This window comes from Crocodylus siamensis, chromosome 4, assembly GCF_052110815.1.
Source record: "Crocodylus siamensis isolate JL-2025a chromosome 4, ASM5211081v1, whole genome shotgun sequence".
Taxonomy (NCBI): domain Eukaryota; kingdom Metazoa; phylum Chordata; order Crocodylia; family Crocodylidae; genus Crocodylus; species Crocodylus siamensis.
In genome coordinates, this window is record NC_143398.1 from 212,242,990 (window position 1) to 212,259,903 (window position 16,914).

Genomic DNA, 16,914 nt, shown 5'->3' on the forward strand with positions numbered 1-16,914 from the left:
TGGGCATCAAGTTTTGTAACGAATCTTTTTGTTATCTTTTAAAATTAACTAATGTCAGTATAAGTATAATTTCAAAGCATTTGACAATAAAGGAAGGTCTCTTTCAAGGAAGGGGGAGCCTATAATTTCTGAGTGTATGACTGGACAAGGGTGTGAGTCCCATAACTGGCAAAATCCCTGCTGCTAACTGCTGACAAGACTTAGGTGACATGGGTCAAGCTGAAGTGCTGTTGGTCAGAGACATGACTTCTGAAGTCAGTCAGTTTGTTCTGTGGCCAAACAGCATATGGCAGAGAGGAGTCTGGGGCTGAAGGGTACCCTTGAAGGTGTGAGAACACCCCGGGAGTGTGTCTCAAAGGCATACCTGACCACATCTGAGGTCAGGGTGTATCACAGGTTCATCTTGATTTAGGCACAATTGGGCAAGTTCTGGTAGACTCCTACCTGCCAACCTCAGGCTTCCCTCTTCCTGCCCTATAGCATCATCAGCTTGGTCCACCCCTGCCCCCTTCTCCTGTCATTAGCCCATGAATTTCCATGCAAGATTAGCCATGGCAAAGATGGAGACTGAACATGTTCTCACCCTGGAAATTTGATGTTTTGCTCCTATATGAAACAAAATCTTGAACACTTGGTATTTCCTGGGGGATAGATATTCTATTTTCTGGTCAGCTCTGATGAATGTCCTTTTTCTCACTTTGACACAGACAGAAAAATAATTCTTTTCATGTTAGTCATTAACATTTTATTCTGATATGTTGTATAACAACTAGTTGTACGGTTCATTAACAAATTAACTTTTAACTAAATTTGTTTAATTTAAATGTGTTTAATATGTTGTATTTAATTAAACTAATTAACTTTTAATGAATGAATTGATTGTTGTGTATATTTTTGAGGATTCAAGAATTCTAGATAATACCTGATGCAGTTGTTCAAGGCCAGCAGCTGGTAACTCTCCAAACTAGTATGCCAGGATGAATATTAAAAAAAAGAAAGCTCCCTCATGATGTAGTGCAAGGTGTGACAAGCTTATGGTTACATGTGTTTTAGTGCACTGGTTCACTATGGCTAGAGCAGGATCAGGCAATTATTTGGGCTGGAGGACTACTTAAAGGATTTTGGTGAGTTGTTGTGGGCCGGGGGAGGTGCTGACCTGGTCCAGCATGGTAGGGGGAAGGTGGTACAGACCCAGTCTAGTATGGCAGAGGCAGGCAATTGATCCTATCCAGCCCTGAGCCCCTCTGCCCCCGCCCCCCTCAGAGGAAGTGCCAGACACAGCAAGCAGGCAGGCAGTGTCTTCATGGAGATTAGTCAGGACCCATACAGGCAGGGCATGTGTGGCTAGATGAATGGGATGGGGGATGTGCAGGGAATGAATTGCGGCTCTGCCCTGGGCCCTGGCCCTGCATTTTCACTGCCCCATGATCCTGGCCCTGTCTGCCCATGCAGACCTGGATAGGTTGGAGAAGTGGGCAGATCTGAACAGGATGTGGTTCAACAAGGACAAGTGCAGAGTGCAGCTCCTGGGGAGAGGGAACCAGCATTATGGTTATAGGTTAGGGGCTGACCCTCTCAGCAGCACAGAGGCAGAGGGATCTTGGAGTCAGGATTGACTCCAGGATGAATATGAGTCACCAATGCGACGAAGCAACAGGCAGAGCCAACTGCACCCTGTCCTGCATCAACAGGGGCATCACTAACAGGTCCAGAGAGGTCTTGTTCCCCCTCTATGCAGCGCTGGTCAGGCCACAGCTGGAGTACCGTGTCCAGTTCTGGGTGCCGCACTTCAAGAAGGACATGGAGAACCTGGAGAGGGTCCAGAGGAGGCCACTCATATGGTTGAGGGCCTCCGTGGCCAGCCCTATGACGAAGAGGCTGAGGGACCTGAATCTCTTCAGTCTCCGCAAGAGGAGACTGAGGGGGGATCTTGTGGCTGCCTACAACCTTATCAGGGGCCACCAGCAGGGACTCGGGGAAAGTCTGTTCACCAGGGCCCCCCTTGGAGTCACCAGGAACAACGGCCACAAGCTGAGGGAGGACAGGTTTAGGTTAGATATTAGGAAGAACTACTTCACTGTAAGGGTGGCCAGAGCCTGGAATAGGCTTCCCTGAGAGGTGGTGCTCTCACCTTCCCTGGAAATCTTCAAGAGGAGACTGGATAGGCACCTGGCTGGGGTCTTATGACCCCTGCCACCCCCAGTGCTCCTTCCTGCCCAGGGGGTCGGACTAGATGATCTGTCTAGGTCCCTTCTGACTCAGTGATTCTATGATTCTGTGCTGCTCCTGGATGCCATTTCCCAACTGCCTGTGGCCCCATCCGATACACCGGGCCAAATCTGGTGATGGCCGCAACATGGACAGCAGCACCCAGAAGGAGTTGTCACTGCAGGGGCAGGTGGGAAGCTAAGTCCGGCTGCTGTGCTGCCCCTGGCTTGCCTCATGCTTGGGTGTGGCAAGACCATCCCCACACACCACGGCCCAGGCTGCCCCCTGTGTCTGGGTCACAGCTGGATAGAATCCCTTGGCAGGCCAGATCTGGTCCACAGGCCATATCTTGCCCACTCCTGGCCTACAGACATGGTAAAAGAAGGGTTATATTGTCCCTTAACCTCTTTGCCAGCCTCTGGAGCTAGCTTGGCCCAAAGCAGATTCTATATCCAATGGTTAGCAGGAGCCATGGAGGGGAATGCCGTTGTTACTAGTTGTTATTATTTTAATTGTGAGTTCTGCAACATTTGGTGTTTCACCGTGGCTGGAGTCACATATTACACAAAAGTCTCCGTGTTCAACTCCCCTCTTTGGTTTGGAGAAAAAATTGAAAACCTGAACCATTAAAGGCTTAAAACTTGGAAAGCAAACAGAAAGAAGCCACATTTCTCATCATTTATGGAGGAGTCTGAGTCATGATTTTCAAATGTGTGGGCTTACCGATACTGGGATCCTGACTGACTCAACCAGATGTCTTGTTGAAGGTTCTAGTATGAAAGCTTACTTCCACTAACCACCTCTTCAGTAAGCCTGAGGGTGGGAAGGGCAAACTCCTGCCCAAGGCAAGTCAGTAACTTTAGTTTTAAAAATATCCTTTAAATGACAAAATATAATCAGTACCTTTTCTATGGTGGAAATATAAATATTTTCACTGAATATTTTCCACTGTGAGAATCCAGTTGAACCTACTCATTTTTCTTCCTAACGCAGTATCTCTTGGGAGATAGATTATATATATATAAAGAGAGAGAGAGAGAGAGGGATATCGAACTCAAAGTTAAGGAAGCTGCATTTGGCTAATACAAATGAAAGAATAATAATTTGCACTGGCGATGTGTAGGGGGTGTACGCGGATGCATGTGCACCCCCTAGAAGCACCAGCCATGAAACCAGAAGTGCCGCCGAATTGCACTTCCGGTTTTGCCGCTGGCTTGGTGATCAGCTGTTAGGGGACCCCCACCATCCCAGCGATCAGCTGCTGCAGGACCCCTCCCCTGGTCAGGGGCTGGGGGACACCCCTCTGTCAGTGAACTGGTGTCCCTCCAACTCAGGAGGCACCAGTTGCCCACGAAAATCTGAATTTGAAGCAAAATTCAAGAAAAGAGTCATTATGAAATAAAACTTATGTAAAATCAAGTGTCTATCTTGCAATTCTGATGGGAGCAAAAATCCTACTGGAGTCAACTGGACCTCTACTTGAATCACCACAGAAAAATCAGGACCTAAAAGGCATATTTTTCCTCATTGTGCAGAGCTTTCATTACATTCACATGGAACAAGTAGAAAGTGACAACAATAGCATGTGAAGCTAATGTAACTTTGATAAACATTCTCTCAGTGTCTGCAGGTTGTTGTATATATCAAGTAATGTGTTTTAATCATGAAAATGCTTTCCCTCCCATGCACTACATTTATCTCATAGAGTGAAAGCATTACCTATGAAAAGGAAATCTCCTTCAGTTACCAAAAGAAATCTTACTTACGAGTATTGAGTCAGTAGATCCAAATCATTATGCATGTTGATTGGATATGTTTCACTGAGATGAAATAGCTTCTCTAAGGCCTCATAAATGAAAATGATGCAGATAAGAGAAGCAAAAGCTTCTTCAGTAAACCGGGTAATGTAACAGACTAGGGAGCTTGCATCAGTTGCAACAAGGATGATGCATAAAATTGCAGTCCATAGTCCAATGCTGGCTCTCAAAGAAAGGTATGACAACCCATACTCTCTAAAGAAATGGAAAACAAGCATTAACCATAACTTATCAAACCATTATTTCACAGACAGAGAAAATAAATATTCCAAAAATCACCTCTGCATAGGTATATCCAGCTTTTATACCCTTTCTTGACCAGCCAACTACAAACATCATCTCTAGAAATAGTAAACCCAAGGAAGTTATCTGTATGTAAGAGATGCTTGTAAAACAAATAATGCAGATAACTCAGTGCCCAACATATCACAAAAGTGCATTCTAGTACTATATCTGTAACTAGAGATGTAAGGAGAACCCAAAACTTTATGATTTGTATGGTACAGTAAACCCTGCCATGTTTTCACTTGCAATTACCACTGATCCAAGGCAGAATACTGTCCTAGCAGGAAACATCTAGAAGGTCAACTCATCAAGGCGGGGGATTGATCAGAGGTTTACATGATGTGCAATGTAAAAACACTAGAAATAATTAGGTAGGTAAAATATTATTTTGGGATGATTTTTTAAGCCATGGACCTATAAATGTATATAAATAACACTTTGCATAGCTGTATTATTTTTTTTACTAAAAAGCTACATCAAAATGCTATTACTTCTCCCAGGTAATTCAGTTTTGCCTTTTTAAATATTTTTTTCGGTCTGTAACCTAGTTGAAAAACAAATAGAAAGTATTAAAAACTTCCTGACTCAAACTTCTCAATAAAAAGAAATGTGAAGGCAGGTTTAAGTCAGAATTTCTTATTTTTATGAATTGAAGTCAGATTCCCACCTGATCTTTACTCTCAATTTAAGAACAAAGGAAAACCTGAGTATAAAATTGCAGTGAGCAATTTTTGTATACACTCTAATACTAAATGGGTAGTAAAATTGGTAGATTCTGCTACTTCTCTTCAAAGTTGAAAGCTTGAAGTCAGCAAATGGCTGTACTTAGCAAGAAACCAGATGTAATAGTCTGATAATCTTGTTTTTTTTCCCCACTGTATTCATGACCCAGAACAAAATCCTATGTTCCACCTAGCCTGCACAAAGCATTATAAGGGCTCTGCTACATGGAGATCAGGGAGAGAGAGCACCTGGAAACCTAAAAAGGGCCTCCTACTCTGCATTGCTCATATATGGGAGGATTGAGATTTCCTCTGCTATCAAGCCTTCCTGCCTTAGAAGTCCCAGCTGTAACTCAGGCTGACACAAGGGATTGGACTCACTGGGAGAAGTGTGAGAGTAGCCACCTTCCCACATCAGGCTGTGGAAAGCAGAAATTCACCATTAGGGGCACAGAATGTAGACACAATTTTCACCCACATCATGGCAGAGGGATATTACTTATAGTACATTAGCTTAGAAGTGAGAAGCTGGCCATATGTTATTTTGGCATAGCTTTTTTCTTTTAGTTTTTTAAGCTTTATTTAGTTACTTTTAAAGAGATGGGAATTGTTACATCCTAGGATTAAGAGATGCCATCAATTTTCAATATCTAGTTATTCGCACTCCATTGTTAGGAATGAAAAAATGCTAAATCTATGAAGCGTATCTTGTTCTACAGCCTGAGTTTCAGTCATGAAATTTAAATGTAATTGTTTTAGGATAGGATACAATCCTCACAGAAGAGGTGGACCTGGAGAGATGTGGGCAGTGGGGTTCCACAGGGTCCTCAGGCCCGCACCGTTCAACATCTTCATCAGTGACTTGAACAAGGGGGTAAAAAGCACTACCAAGGGGGATGTGGGCATGTTAGAAGGAAGGAATAGGCTACAATTGGACCTAGACAGGTTACAAGGATGGGCGGATGAAAATAGGATGGGATTCAACACTGACAAGTGCAAGGTGATGCACCTGGGAAGGAAGAGTCAGCACCATACCTACAGGCTGGGGAACTCCCTTCTTGTCAGTGCAGAGGCAGAAAAGGATCTCAGAGTCATCACTGATGCCAAGATGAACATGGGCCAGCAGTGTGGGGATGCAGTCAGGAAGGCCAACCGCACCTTGACACGCATCCACAGATGCATCTCAAGCAGGTCCAAGGAGGTGATCCTCCCCCTCTATGCGGCACTGGTCAGGCCGCAGCTGGAGTACTGTGTCCAGTTCTGGGCGCCACACTTCAAGAGGGATGTGGACAGCATGGAGAGGGCCCAGAGGAGGCCACTTGCATGATCAGGGACAGCAGGGCAGGCCCTATGAGGAGAGGCTATGGGACCTGAACCTGTTCAGCCTCCACAAGAAAAGGCTGAGGGGGGATCTAGTGGCCTGTTATAAACTAGTCAGAAGGAACCAGCAAGCACAGGGGGCGTCCCTGTTCCCTGAGCACTACCAGGAGTGACAAGAAATAGCTGTCACAAGCTGGCAGAGGGGAGATTCAGATAGGCATCAGGAGGCACAACTTCACTGTCACGGCAGCTAGGATCTGGAACCAACTTCCAAGCGAAGTGGTGCTGGCTCCTACCCTGGGGGTCTTTAAGAGGAGGCTTGACAATCACCTTGCTGGGGTTGTTTGACCCCAGTACTCTTTCCTGCCATGGCAGGAGGTCAGACTTGATGGTCTGCTCAGGTCCCTTCCAACCCTACAAACTATGAAACTAGGTTTATAAAAGGCAAAAAAAACCCTCGCTTTGATGTAATTAACAGGTTCTTTGCTTCTCATCACTGAGAAACTGTTCTGTGCGACTGTACAGTAGCAGCAGCATGTGCCAGGCAGGATAGTACTAAGCATGCCACTCCCATGCTGGAAGATGATGTCTCAAGAGCAAGAAAAGGGGGAACATCCCAGAGTGTATTTGCACACTTGGAGTGTCAAGCAGGGGCAGAGGGATGTGTATGTGGAAAATGGCCAGTAGCATACCAATGGAGCGTACTGCTGCCCTGCATAGACATATTCTAAAAGTCTAAGCTCTATTTCCCACAATCAAGACTTCTGACCTTACTCCATGAGGTGCTGATACCTCTGGATGAGGATCATGCCCTTAACTGCTATATTTTGAATTTTATATTAGATTGCCATCAATTAAAAAGGAGCTCATGATGTCACACATGAAAGGGACAACCTCACTTACATTACGCATAGTTAAATCATCCTCATGACACCAAATGATTTGCAGTTATTATTTAGCCATATGCACCACATTGCACGAAGAACGTTCCCTGAAACTTTTAAATATGAAAATGATTTCACTTACTTGCAAAATTTGAATAATATCTTTTCAAACACCAAAACTGGTCCTGTGCTGCCTAGTATTGTAAGAGGCTGTCCACCAAAGAGCGAGTAGGCTATTCCAGTCATGGATGCTCCAAACAAAGATTCTATTGCACTCTGCACACGAAACAAACAGGAGCTTATGTATATTTCCTTAGATTCCAAGCCCTGTATGCAGCAACTTAGTTTGTAGCCTTCAAACATGCAGACCGTAATATTTTAAAGGTGATTTATGCCACATTAGGAATATACTAATCACATACCTAATAAAGTCAATGCGTTTTAAAATTTCAGATTAAAGTAAAACACATACTATACGACCTTCAGTTGCTTCTCCCAGCAGACCACCAAAGGTGATGACAGGAGACATACAAGCACAGTAGAGAAACAAAAATGATGCGAGACATTGTAGGCTGAAAGCATCCCTGAAGTCACTCCAGAAGAAGGGAGCTTTTCTTTTTATGTCCATAATCAGTCCTCCAAAAACTCTAAGAAAAAGAAAGGGGAAAGAATTTTTTTTTTTTACTTTTCTCCTATGGTGCTGCTTACAGTAGGCAGCAACTCTCTCTCTCCCTTTATCAAATAAACAATAAATTTTTCATTCAAATCTTTCATTAGATGAACTTCTCTGTGACGAAATTTTGTGTCTTCCTTTGCCATTTGTAAAGGACCAAGTATACTCAGTAAATAAAAGCCATGGTTTGGACTGTACTCTTCAATCTCTCTGCATTGATCCAGTCTGCCTGTACACAGCTGCCAAATCTGGTTTAAGCCACCTACCCAGAAATACCCCTTGGGTGTCGTTGACAGACTGATTCTGCAATATTCTTTTTTCTCCAGGATCCTTGCATACCGGGTGTTCCAGGGCTAAAGAGCCTCTGTCTTTGGACAATCCTTTGGTGTCAGAATGGCCTTTGGGACTTTAGTCAGGCAGGTACAATTCAGAGCCACATTGACACTGCTCTAAATTTTACTGAGAGGAAGATGACTGGCTCTTCGCCATTCCTAAGATAAATGGTGTCTCTGAAAAGATGGTTTAAAAAAACTGTTGCTATCACCTCTTCAGCTGTTCCACATACACTTCCAGCTCAATGTACTTAAACAAGACTTAAAACTGAAGGAGAGTGAAAAGAAAATTAAATACATAGTGTGGTTACTAGTCTCACAGCCAATTGAAACCGCTGTGCTTATAATACATGCAAAAAAAGAGCATGCACATATTCTTTAGGACAAATCTACCCTCAAACACATACCTTCAGAGCTGCTTATCTGAGGGGAGATTTTGGCTTATTGTATTTAAAGCCAGAGCTGCACAATTCAATCACTTCCTTTCTTTTCTCGTGTCCTTGTGACAAAGTATTTAGCAGACCTTGCAAATTCATTGGCAGTCAGAGAAGAGTGTTTCTGCTGTAGCCTTGAACTCTCAACCTCTGAGCTTCCAGCCACTCACCCCAGTTGCCACCTGAGCAAGGTATTCAACCATTGAAAAAGCTCAGCAACAAAAGAGTATATTTTTTAAAGTGTATGAGAGCAGCTACTTCTGACTTTCCTTTCACTCCAGAGGGTGTGTCTACATGTTCATTAATGCACTTTTGCTATTGCATGTTAAATCTAGTGCCTCCATTGTGAGGTTCTGGAAAAAGATGCATTAGCAAAAGTGCATTTTTGTAATGCTTTAATGTGCATTAAAATAGGTCAATGTGCATTACAGTGCATATGTAAATGAAACAAGTAGCTTTAATCATGATTACCAGTCATATGATCATCTCATAGTATTAAAAAAAGAGCTCATGTTCACTAAAAGGATAGAAAGCATACTCTATAGAAAACAAAAAGTGAAAATTGCTAGTTTAATACCTTATTTCTTTTCATCTCATTCACTATGCAGTATTGTGTAAAGATAACCAAGGTAGCTCTGAAAAGCAGTGTAACTGAATTAGTGCAGCACTCTGCCTGGACTAATTTACTTGCTAAGAAGCATGGTATATTAGCCTGGGTGGACTGTCAGGATACCACAACTATTCTACTTCTGATACTCAACATATACCAGGTATTTCTACATAATATACAACCTGATAACCATGTAATGAGGAATAACTCCATTGCAGTGAATACAGTGGCATGCTGAATCAGGGTAGTTGAGAGAAATTCAGGCCAATACACTTTCTTTGGACGCATACTGCTTAAAAAAACCATCTCTCATATAACATAATATCCCACTAACTTTCCAGTCCGTTGCAATTCTGGTCCACTATGCCCTCCAAGTGGTTCTGGATCCCCATGAGCTGCTGTCCCATTTGGCACTCCTGGGATCTTACGTTTCTCCTACAAGAAAGGAAAGTTTTTTACTACTCAGTTTAATCATCCAAATATGATTTTAGCAAGAAAAGAAGGCAAGAGATATAGTTATTTTCCCTTTTTAGTTTCCATCCATTAAGTAAAAAAGAAACACATTTAAAATTGTATCTAGGTTTCTATTGTGTGTGTGGTATTATAATTAGAATGAGGCTGTGCTGCCTTCATACAAAAAGAGGTGGGTGAGACCTGCAGGAGCAGCTTCCAAACAGTAGAAGTGGGAAGAGTATCTTAAGACAGTTTCTCAGGAGTTCTATGAAGTTTTATCTATACTGCAGTGGTATGACTATAGTTCAAGTACACACGCCAAAATCAACCTTAAACTAATGTAACCACAGCAGCACAGATTTCTGCACTGGCTTGCCAACTGAACATTCACAAAGCTCATCATGTTTTGTATCCTGCACTAGTTCCAGGCTATCACTGCTGTAATGCAAGTTTAAAGCCAGTTCCAGTAATTCTAGTTCTAGTTGCAAGAAATTTCCATGCAGGTATGAAAGGGAGTAGCTTACTAAGGAGTAATTGTTTAAGGACTTCGCACTGCAAAAAAACTAGTAACTAGAACTACCCACATAACTGGACAGCAACAGTGAACAGGGCAGCCGCCACAGCTAGGCTGCCAGGGTGGGACAATAGCTGGAAAAGCAACAGGAGTAACTACTATTTTTGCACCAGTACCCAGGGCTGGTGCCCAAGTCACCCTCCTTAGTTAAGCTTCTGTACATCTTCCTCTGAAATTTCTTAAATGTTTCAGAATGTCTTAGCTCCGTATGCAACATATCCTAGGTCTTTAATGCTCAGTATAAAGGGCACAGGATTAAGTCCAAATTTAGGTTAAAGCCTTCAGTTGCTTTAGATAAGTCTCATGAAGGTTCTCCAAACTTTGCCATAATATGAAAATACCACAAGTAGCTCACCAGCTGCAAAGAATTTTGAACCTGGACTAAAAACTTCTGTTCCAGGAAAATATTTTAGGGAAATGAAAATATCATTATGTTATGCTCAGATTTCCTTCTTACCTGCTCATTTTACTTCTACTAAAAAGTAGCAACTCAGCAAAAGCAAAATAATTTAATTAAAAGCAATTTAATAAATAAGAAAGTATATATTTACTCCGCGCTTTTTCTTGGGTTTGCTTATACTTCCTCCTGACGAAAAAAATAGTTTCTCTGGGAAGTCAAGAAAAAATATCTGTGCTTGTACAAAGTAACAATAGGTTTCTCAATCTTCTGATTTATTTACCATTTCTATGAAAGACAGTTCTACTGATTTTCCTATTTTGATTTAGTCTTATCTTACTTTCTTATTTGAGATAAGACCAGAATAAGGGTAAAAGTGCTTATAACTGTTCCTGTCTTTGAAAACTAGACAGCTTAATGCCTTCTAAAGTATAAAAGTAATTGTTTATTCAAAGCCATGAGCTATCTTTAATAGTCTAATATGCCCTGTATCCATTTGTATACCACACTCACTACCTTTGTATGTGATCAGTTTTCAATCAGGTACTAAGTAACAGTTGTGCTTATCCTCTCATCCTCTTCACAGGGTTGCAGCATGGTGTTTTGCTTTGTGTAACTGATATCTTAATATTGACTTTAGATCTCTTGTAATTTTCTATTTTCAAGAAGCATGTAATTATAATAAACAGAAGAAAGAGTATAAAGATTATACTTTATACTCTGCTCTACAGAAAGCGTATATAGATTATAATGACATAATTTCAGAGACGTACATGTGAACAAAATCATTTAGACATTCATTAAATCACTAGAGTAACTGAGAAATGAACAAAGGTAAAAATAAAATAATTAAATGACAGTGTGGTTGGTTGGACTGCAGTCTCTCAGATATTCTAAATCACCAATTTTCTTGAGTATCTAAGCATCACATAACCAAACTGAGTGCATTTTATTTTGTGTGATTTCATAAAACTATAAACAACAGTCTTCCCACTACAGAGAATTGTTATCCTCAGCTCTTAATAGTTTCTTAATGGATTACGGATTAATCTGAAAAGCAAAAAAAATATATAGATAATTCACATTTCACCTGCTTGCTAAGCACTTAAGTGCTTGTTGAATTTTAAGTGTAATTTACCCACCTGAGAAGGAACATTTTTGGGTGGCTCTATTCGAATTGTTGGGTCCCATTCTCCAGGAGGGAGAACTGTAACCTGATCAAGAAACTCGTCAATTCCAGAGACCAAGTCATTACGATCTTTAGCTTTATATGCTACGTCATGAAATACCTGTTGAAGGAAAACAAAAGCCAGAAATATATGAAACTCTCATTTACATATAAATAAGATTGTAAGTGTAAATTCTTTCATATTTCTACTTCTTTCTCTTGTAAGGAATACAATTTATCAATTTTCCCACTTCTTTGTAAAAAAAAAATAATCACAATATTGAACTGGCTGTCACTTCTAATGAGACAGACACTATAACGGGCCTCATTAATAAAGTATACTGTTTATACTCCTAAGATTGACAGTTCAAAATGTGACTGATTCCACTGAATGTAACTATATAAAATGGCATCTTATCTTTTAAAAATTTATTCTTTATGACTAGGGACAGACATTACATATAAACCAGTTTAAGTGATCAGACACTGGTTTAAACCTGTAACACAACAGATGTTCAGTGCACATACACCAGTCTGAAAACGGTTTGAGATAAACCTGGTTGAATGTAGTATTAGACTTCAATGATTTGACTCAAATCAGTTTATGCAATGTCTGTCCCAGACCCCTTGCTGATTTGAGTTAAATCAGAGTCCTCCAGAATCCCAGCATGCCCTCAGGGCTGGACAGGGCTCTCTGCTCCATTGCAGGGCTGGCCCCTCCCCTCTGCTCCCTAGCTGGATCTCGGCACAGACTTGCAGGCACAGCAGGGTCTGCTGGCTTCCTCATACCACCCTCTCTCCCCCACCACTCCCTGCTTAAGCAGAGATCACTTCCTCCTCTCTGCCACAGCATAAACCATAGCCAGCATGTGATATGTTAGCTAATGCCAAGAGTTGTCTGTGTGTGTAACTCTCTCCAATTTCACTGAGATAAGCAGAGAGAACAGTGACCACTTCGGGCTTTTGGAGCTAACAAACAGGTCAGCTGGTAAGCTGCTTAAGAAGTTTGAAGTAACATGGAAAGAAGCTATTGTTTTGCTAATCACGTGACAAAAACTGTTATCAGCCTGCCCGCCCCCCCCCCCCCCCCCCCCCCCCGCCTCTGCCCCAGGTGGCTTGCTCACCTGTCAGTTTGCTGCAGACAGTATGATGAGGCAGGAAGGGAGATTGAAAAGCTCTGTATCAAGAGATGCATGCACTGCACACAACCCCTTGCCTCAGAGTGCCAGCACAGGGCTGGGGGCTCATACCACTCCTGCCCCTTGAGCAGCCAGTGGGGAAAAGCCTGGGACCATGCAGGCAGACATCCCCCCTCATCTTAGTTCCCTGCAGAAGGGAAGGGAGGGCTGCTCTAGTGTCCCCCACCTTCTAGGCTAAGCCACTGCAGGAATGTGTCTGAATTGCCTCAGTCCAGAGAGAATGCCTGTCCAGTTTCAAACCAGTTCAGCCTACTCAAATTAGACTAACCTGCAAAGATTGAATCAATTCAGGCTCAGGCTTTTTGAATGTCTGTCCCTAGCCTATGGGTATGTACAGACATTTGGGGAGGCTAGGGGGAGGTTGGATTGAGTTAAAAATGGCCACCAGCTCTAAGGTAAGTCAGGATGGGAGAAGCTAGTTGGGGGGCTTGGGGAGACAATGAGGGCAGGCAGGCTCTGAGGGGGATGTGGGGGCTAGCAGGTTCTACAGGGAGGGATCAGGGAGCTGCAAGTGGGGTCTGTGGGGCTGCTGGTGGGGTCCAGGAGGGTTTGTTGGGATCAGGGGGGCCAGCAGGGTCCACAAGGAGGCTGGGGGGGGATGAAGGGGCTCTCTCCCTCACCCCTGGGGACCAGGGGCTATTTTTAGCCCCCAACCTCACCCCAAACCCCAGATGAACAACCCTCCTCTGGCAAACCAACCCCCTCCCCACCTCCCAATTTACTTCCTCAGCTCCTGGCACCAGTGAACACTAGTAAAACTGTCCCCAGGAGTAGCCTGTGGGATGATGAGTTTGGTGGGCTTGGGGTGGGGACTGGCTGGTCTGTGGGGGGGGTTGTCAATCTGAGAAAGGGATTAGGGGGCCTAAAAACAGCCCAGTGCCAGGGGTGAGAGTAAGGGAAGCACAGCCCCAGGGCTGGGGCCAGTGTCTGGTCTTTCTCAGCCCTAGGGCTACACTGGGAACTGTACAGAAGTTCAATTAGATAGTCTAACTTAGATCAGGTCTGGTGAGACCATACTCAGAGGTACACTGAACACAGATTAGATCATCCATTTTTAGGCCAGTTTAACTGTCCTGAACTACTTCTGTACAGTTCACAGTTAGATCTACCTCACTAGGTATCTAAGGGTGCAGACAAAAGTGATAATTTTTGCCTGATCTGGCCACAAAAAACAGTTTATAGCTGTGACCAAACACAAGTGCACGGCTGCAAACAGCTTAAAAAAAATGGCCAGTTGGGTGAAAATCTGACCCCCTCATTGCATGAGGTATCAGATAAAGATATTACAAAATGTAGTTCTTCTGTAACTTGTGTCTGCCAAGCTCCCAGCCTGTTACAGTTTTCAGAACAGGAGAGGGGAAAGGGAGCAGAGTGAGTTCAGTTTGGGATTTTTTCAGTCCCCTGGAGGGTGGGGTGGGTGTATTGCAGCCCTTCCCCACCCCCCAAGATGGGGGGACTCAATTCACCCCACCCTTCAGCACCAGCTGGGGAGCCCCAAGAATGAGCTCCCTCCGCTGCCTTTCACTGCTCCCATTCTGACAACAGTGAGCACTGGCAGACAGCCTGGCCATTGCTATGGGAACCTGACTGCAGGCTCACAGTGCAGCTAGATTTCCCTCTCCCGTGGAACCAACAGTGAACTTCTGTTTGGTCCAGGGTAATGTTGCAACTCAGAACGCTTTGCAAAAATCATTCTGAGTTACAGCTGGGAGCTGCACTCCTGTTTACACCCGAAGTGTAAGGTTCACACCTGGGTGAAATAAGTTAGATCAAGTGGCCATTTGTAATGTCATCCACCTCTCCTGAACCACCCCAAATGTCTGTATATACCCTATGGGTGAAATATATTTCAAGTCATTCCTATTCTTTTCCTGTAACCAATTCAGCTATGCAATTGTGAACTGGATCCTGTTGTTGTTTCCACATCATAAAAATGATTAACTATTTTCCATTTGTGACGTCAAATCCTATCTTTGGTTACACTTTAATACTGTGAAAGGAAAGACAGAACAAAAATCAGGTGAACCTTTTTGGTCCTACATTATCTTCAGTTTGTTTGTTTTTTCTCCTCCTGATATTTCAATCTAGATTTGTATATAATGAATACCTCATCTGTCATTAGTGTTGCAATTGATCTCCCAATCTCATGATACTGCTGGCCTTTTCCCAGTGGTCCCAAAAGAATAAACAAAAACCTACAAAAAAGGCAAAACCAAAATATGTTAAGAATGAAAAGCTGAAATAGCTTAATGTAAAAACAAAACCATTCATTAAAAACTTTAACCACAAGAAATAGTGTCAACAAAATAATAAAAAATAACCAGCCTCAGAGGATCCTTACACAATAATTTAAATATGTTGACATAAAAAATTGAAATTTATATTAATTGGCAGAAACATATGTATATAATGAGCTTTGTTGCTGGACTGGGTTGTTTGTACTCAAATTTCCTTATGGACTAAACCCACGTACATAATGTTAAAGTTTCATGCAAAAATACCTTTGACAGAGATAGCTATTCAATTTATTCATATGCATCACTCTTGCAATATTATGGAAGTTATCCCAAATATGCATGTGCACAACACTATGTAGGGTAGAAAAATAACACCTATTGCCTTTTGTTATTATTTTAACTGCATACTAAAAACTCTCCATTTCATACCCCAAATGCTTATCATCAAAGTTTGGACTGTGGAATATTTTACCATGAATATACTTGGGTAATAATTAGGATTCTTATAGTCAGAATCTGTCATCCGAAACATTTTCTGAATAAAAATAGGCATTCTTAAAAGGTTTCTCACGATTCATCTGGGATATGGGAAAACTACATTCACATCTTATGCTGCAATCAGATGTTGTCTTTATGCTGCCATAAAAAAAAATTACAGCATCAAAAAGTCCAAGCAAACAGATGTCCCTGACCCTTGTTATGCCACAAACACTCAGAATTGTGGACACAAAAATAGGTGGTAAACACTGTGTTTCCTTTTACATGATGGATGTCTGTCTGCTTTATGGCAGGAGAGCATGTGCAGCCCAAAGCTCCCAGAGCTTGGTTCCTCCTCTGCATACCCCAGGAATGCCCTTGCAAGATTACGCTTCTGAAACCCCAGGAGCATCTGCCCAAGTTTCCCCACTTGCAGAATTGTGCCACACTAGCCCCCCAGCAGGAGATTCGCTTGGCACATGTATTGCTCTCCCGTGCCCCGACTTGGGACAAGAGGAGATGTCTGTGCCACCCAATGAAGCCAATCAACTATGTTGGGGCACATCCTGGAACAAATGATCCTGCTCCAAGAACAATGTCTGCTTACAGCTTTAGTCCGGCACAGCAGAGCTAGAACTCTGGTCTCCTATATCCCAGGTGATACTCAAATTACTGGGCAACTAGCTTTTCTGGAGGTGTTTCTTTTCTCTCTGACCAAACTTGCATCCTGAAGAAAATATATCTCTTAACAGATGTTTCCCTAAAATTGATGCATTTTGACAAAAAGTTTTTGTTGAGATGAACTGGCATTTTCCAATTAACTATGTTTCAACAGAAAAATCTCACCCAGTTCTACTAATATTCACCAAACATTTATATAAAATGTTTCACCATTAATGGAGCATTCAAACTGTTCAACCTACCTATTTACTACTTGGGGGTTTGAATGCTCACCTAAGTTGCATGGTTTTCTGAGCAAATTTTTAAAACTGGCAAACAACAAAAAGTGACCAATGAACAGAGCAACTGTGTCATGAATGCCTGGGGCAGGGATCAACTGTGGCCTTTGCCACAATATTTGATCATTGCTGTGTTGTCCAGAAAGGTAACATAAGTGAGAATCA

General features: G+C 42.5%; 1 protein-coding gene across 4 annotated transcripts in view; it reads right to left on the minus strand.

Annotated features, from left to right (window-relative positions):
- SLC4A10 (solute carrier family 4 member 10) overlaps window positions 1-16,914 on the minus strand; it is a 363,776-nt gene that overhangs the window by 72,706 nt on the left and 274,156 nt on the right. For all 4 annotated transcript variants that reach the window (XM_090045612.1, XM_090045611.1, XM_090045610.1 and 1 more), the window contains exons 9-14: window positions 15,184-15,271; window positions 11,852-11,998; window positions 9,620-9,720; window positions 7,709-7,883; window positions 7,379-7,512; window positions 3,975-4,220 (exon numbers count right to left, since the gene is read on the minus strand). In XM_090045612.1, the coding sequence (XP_089901738.1) occupies window positions 3,975-4,220; window positions 7,379-7,512; window positions 7,709-7,883; window positions 9,620-9,720; window positions 11,852-11,998; window positions 15,184-15,271 (891 nt within the window). The remainder of the gene's footprint in view (window positions 1-3,974; window positions 4,221-7,378; window positions 7,513-7,708; window positions 7,884-9,619; window positions 9,721-11,851; window positions 11,999-15,183; window positions 15,272-16,914) is intronic.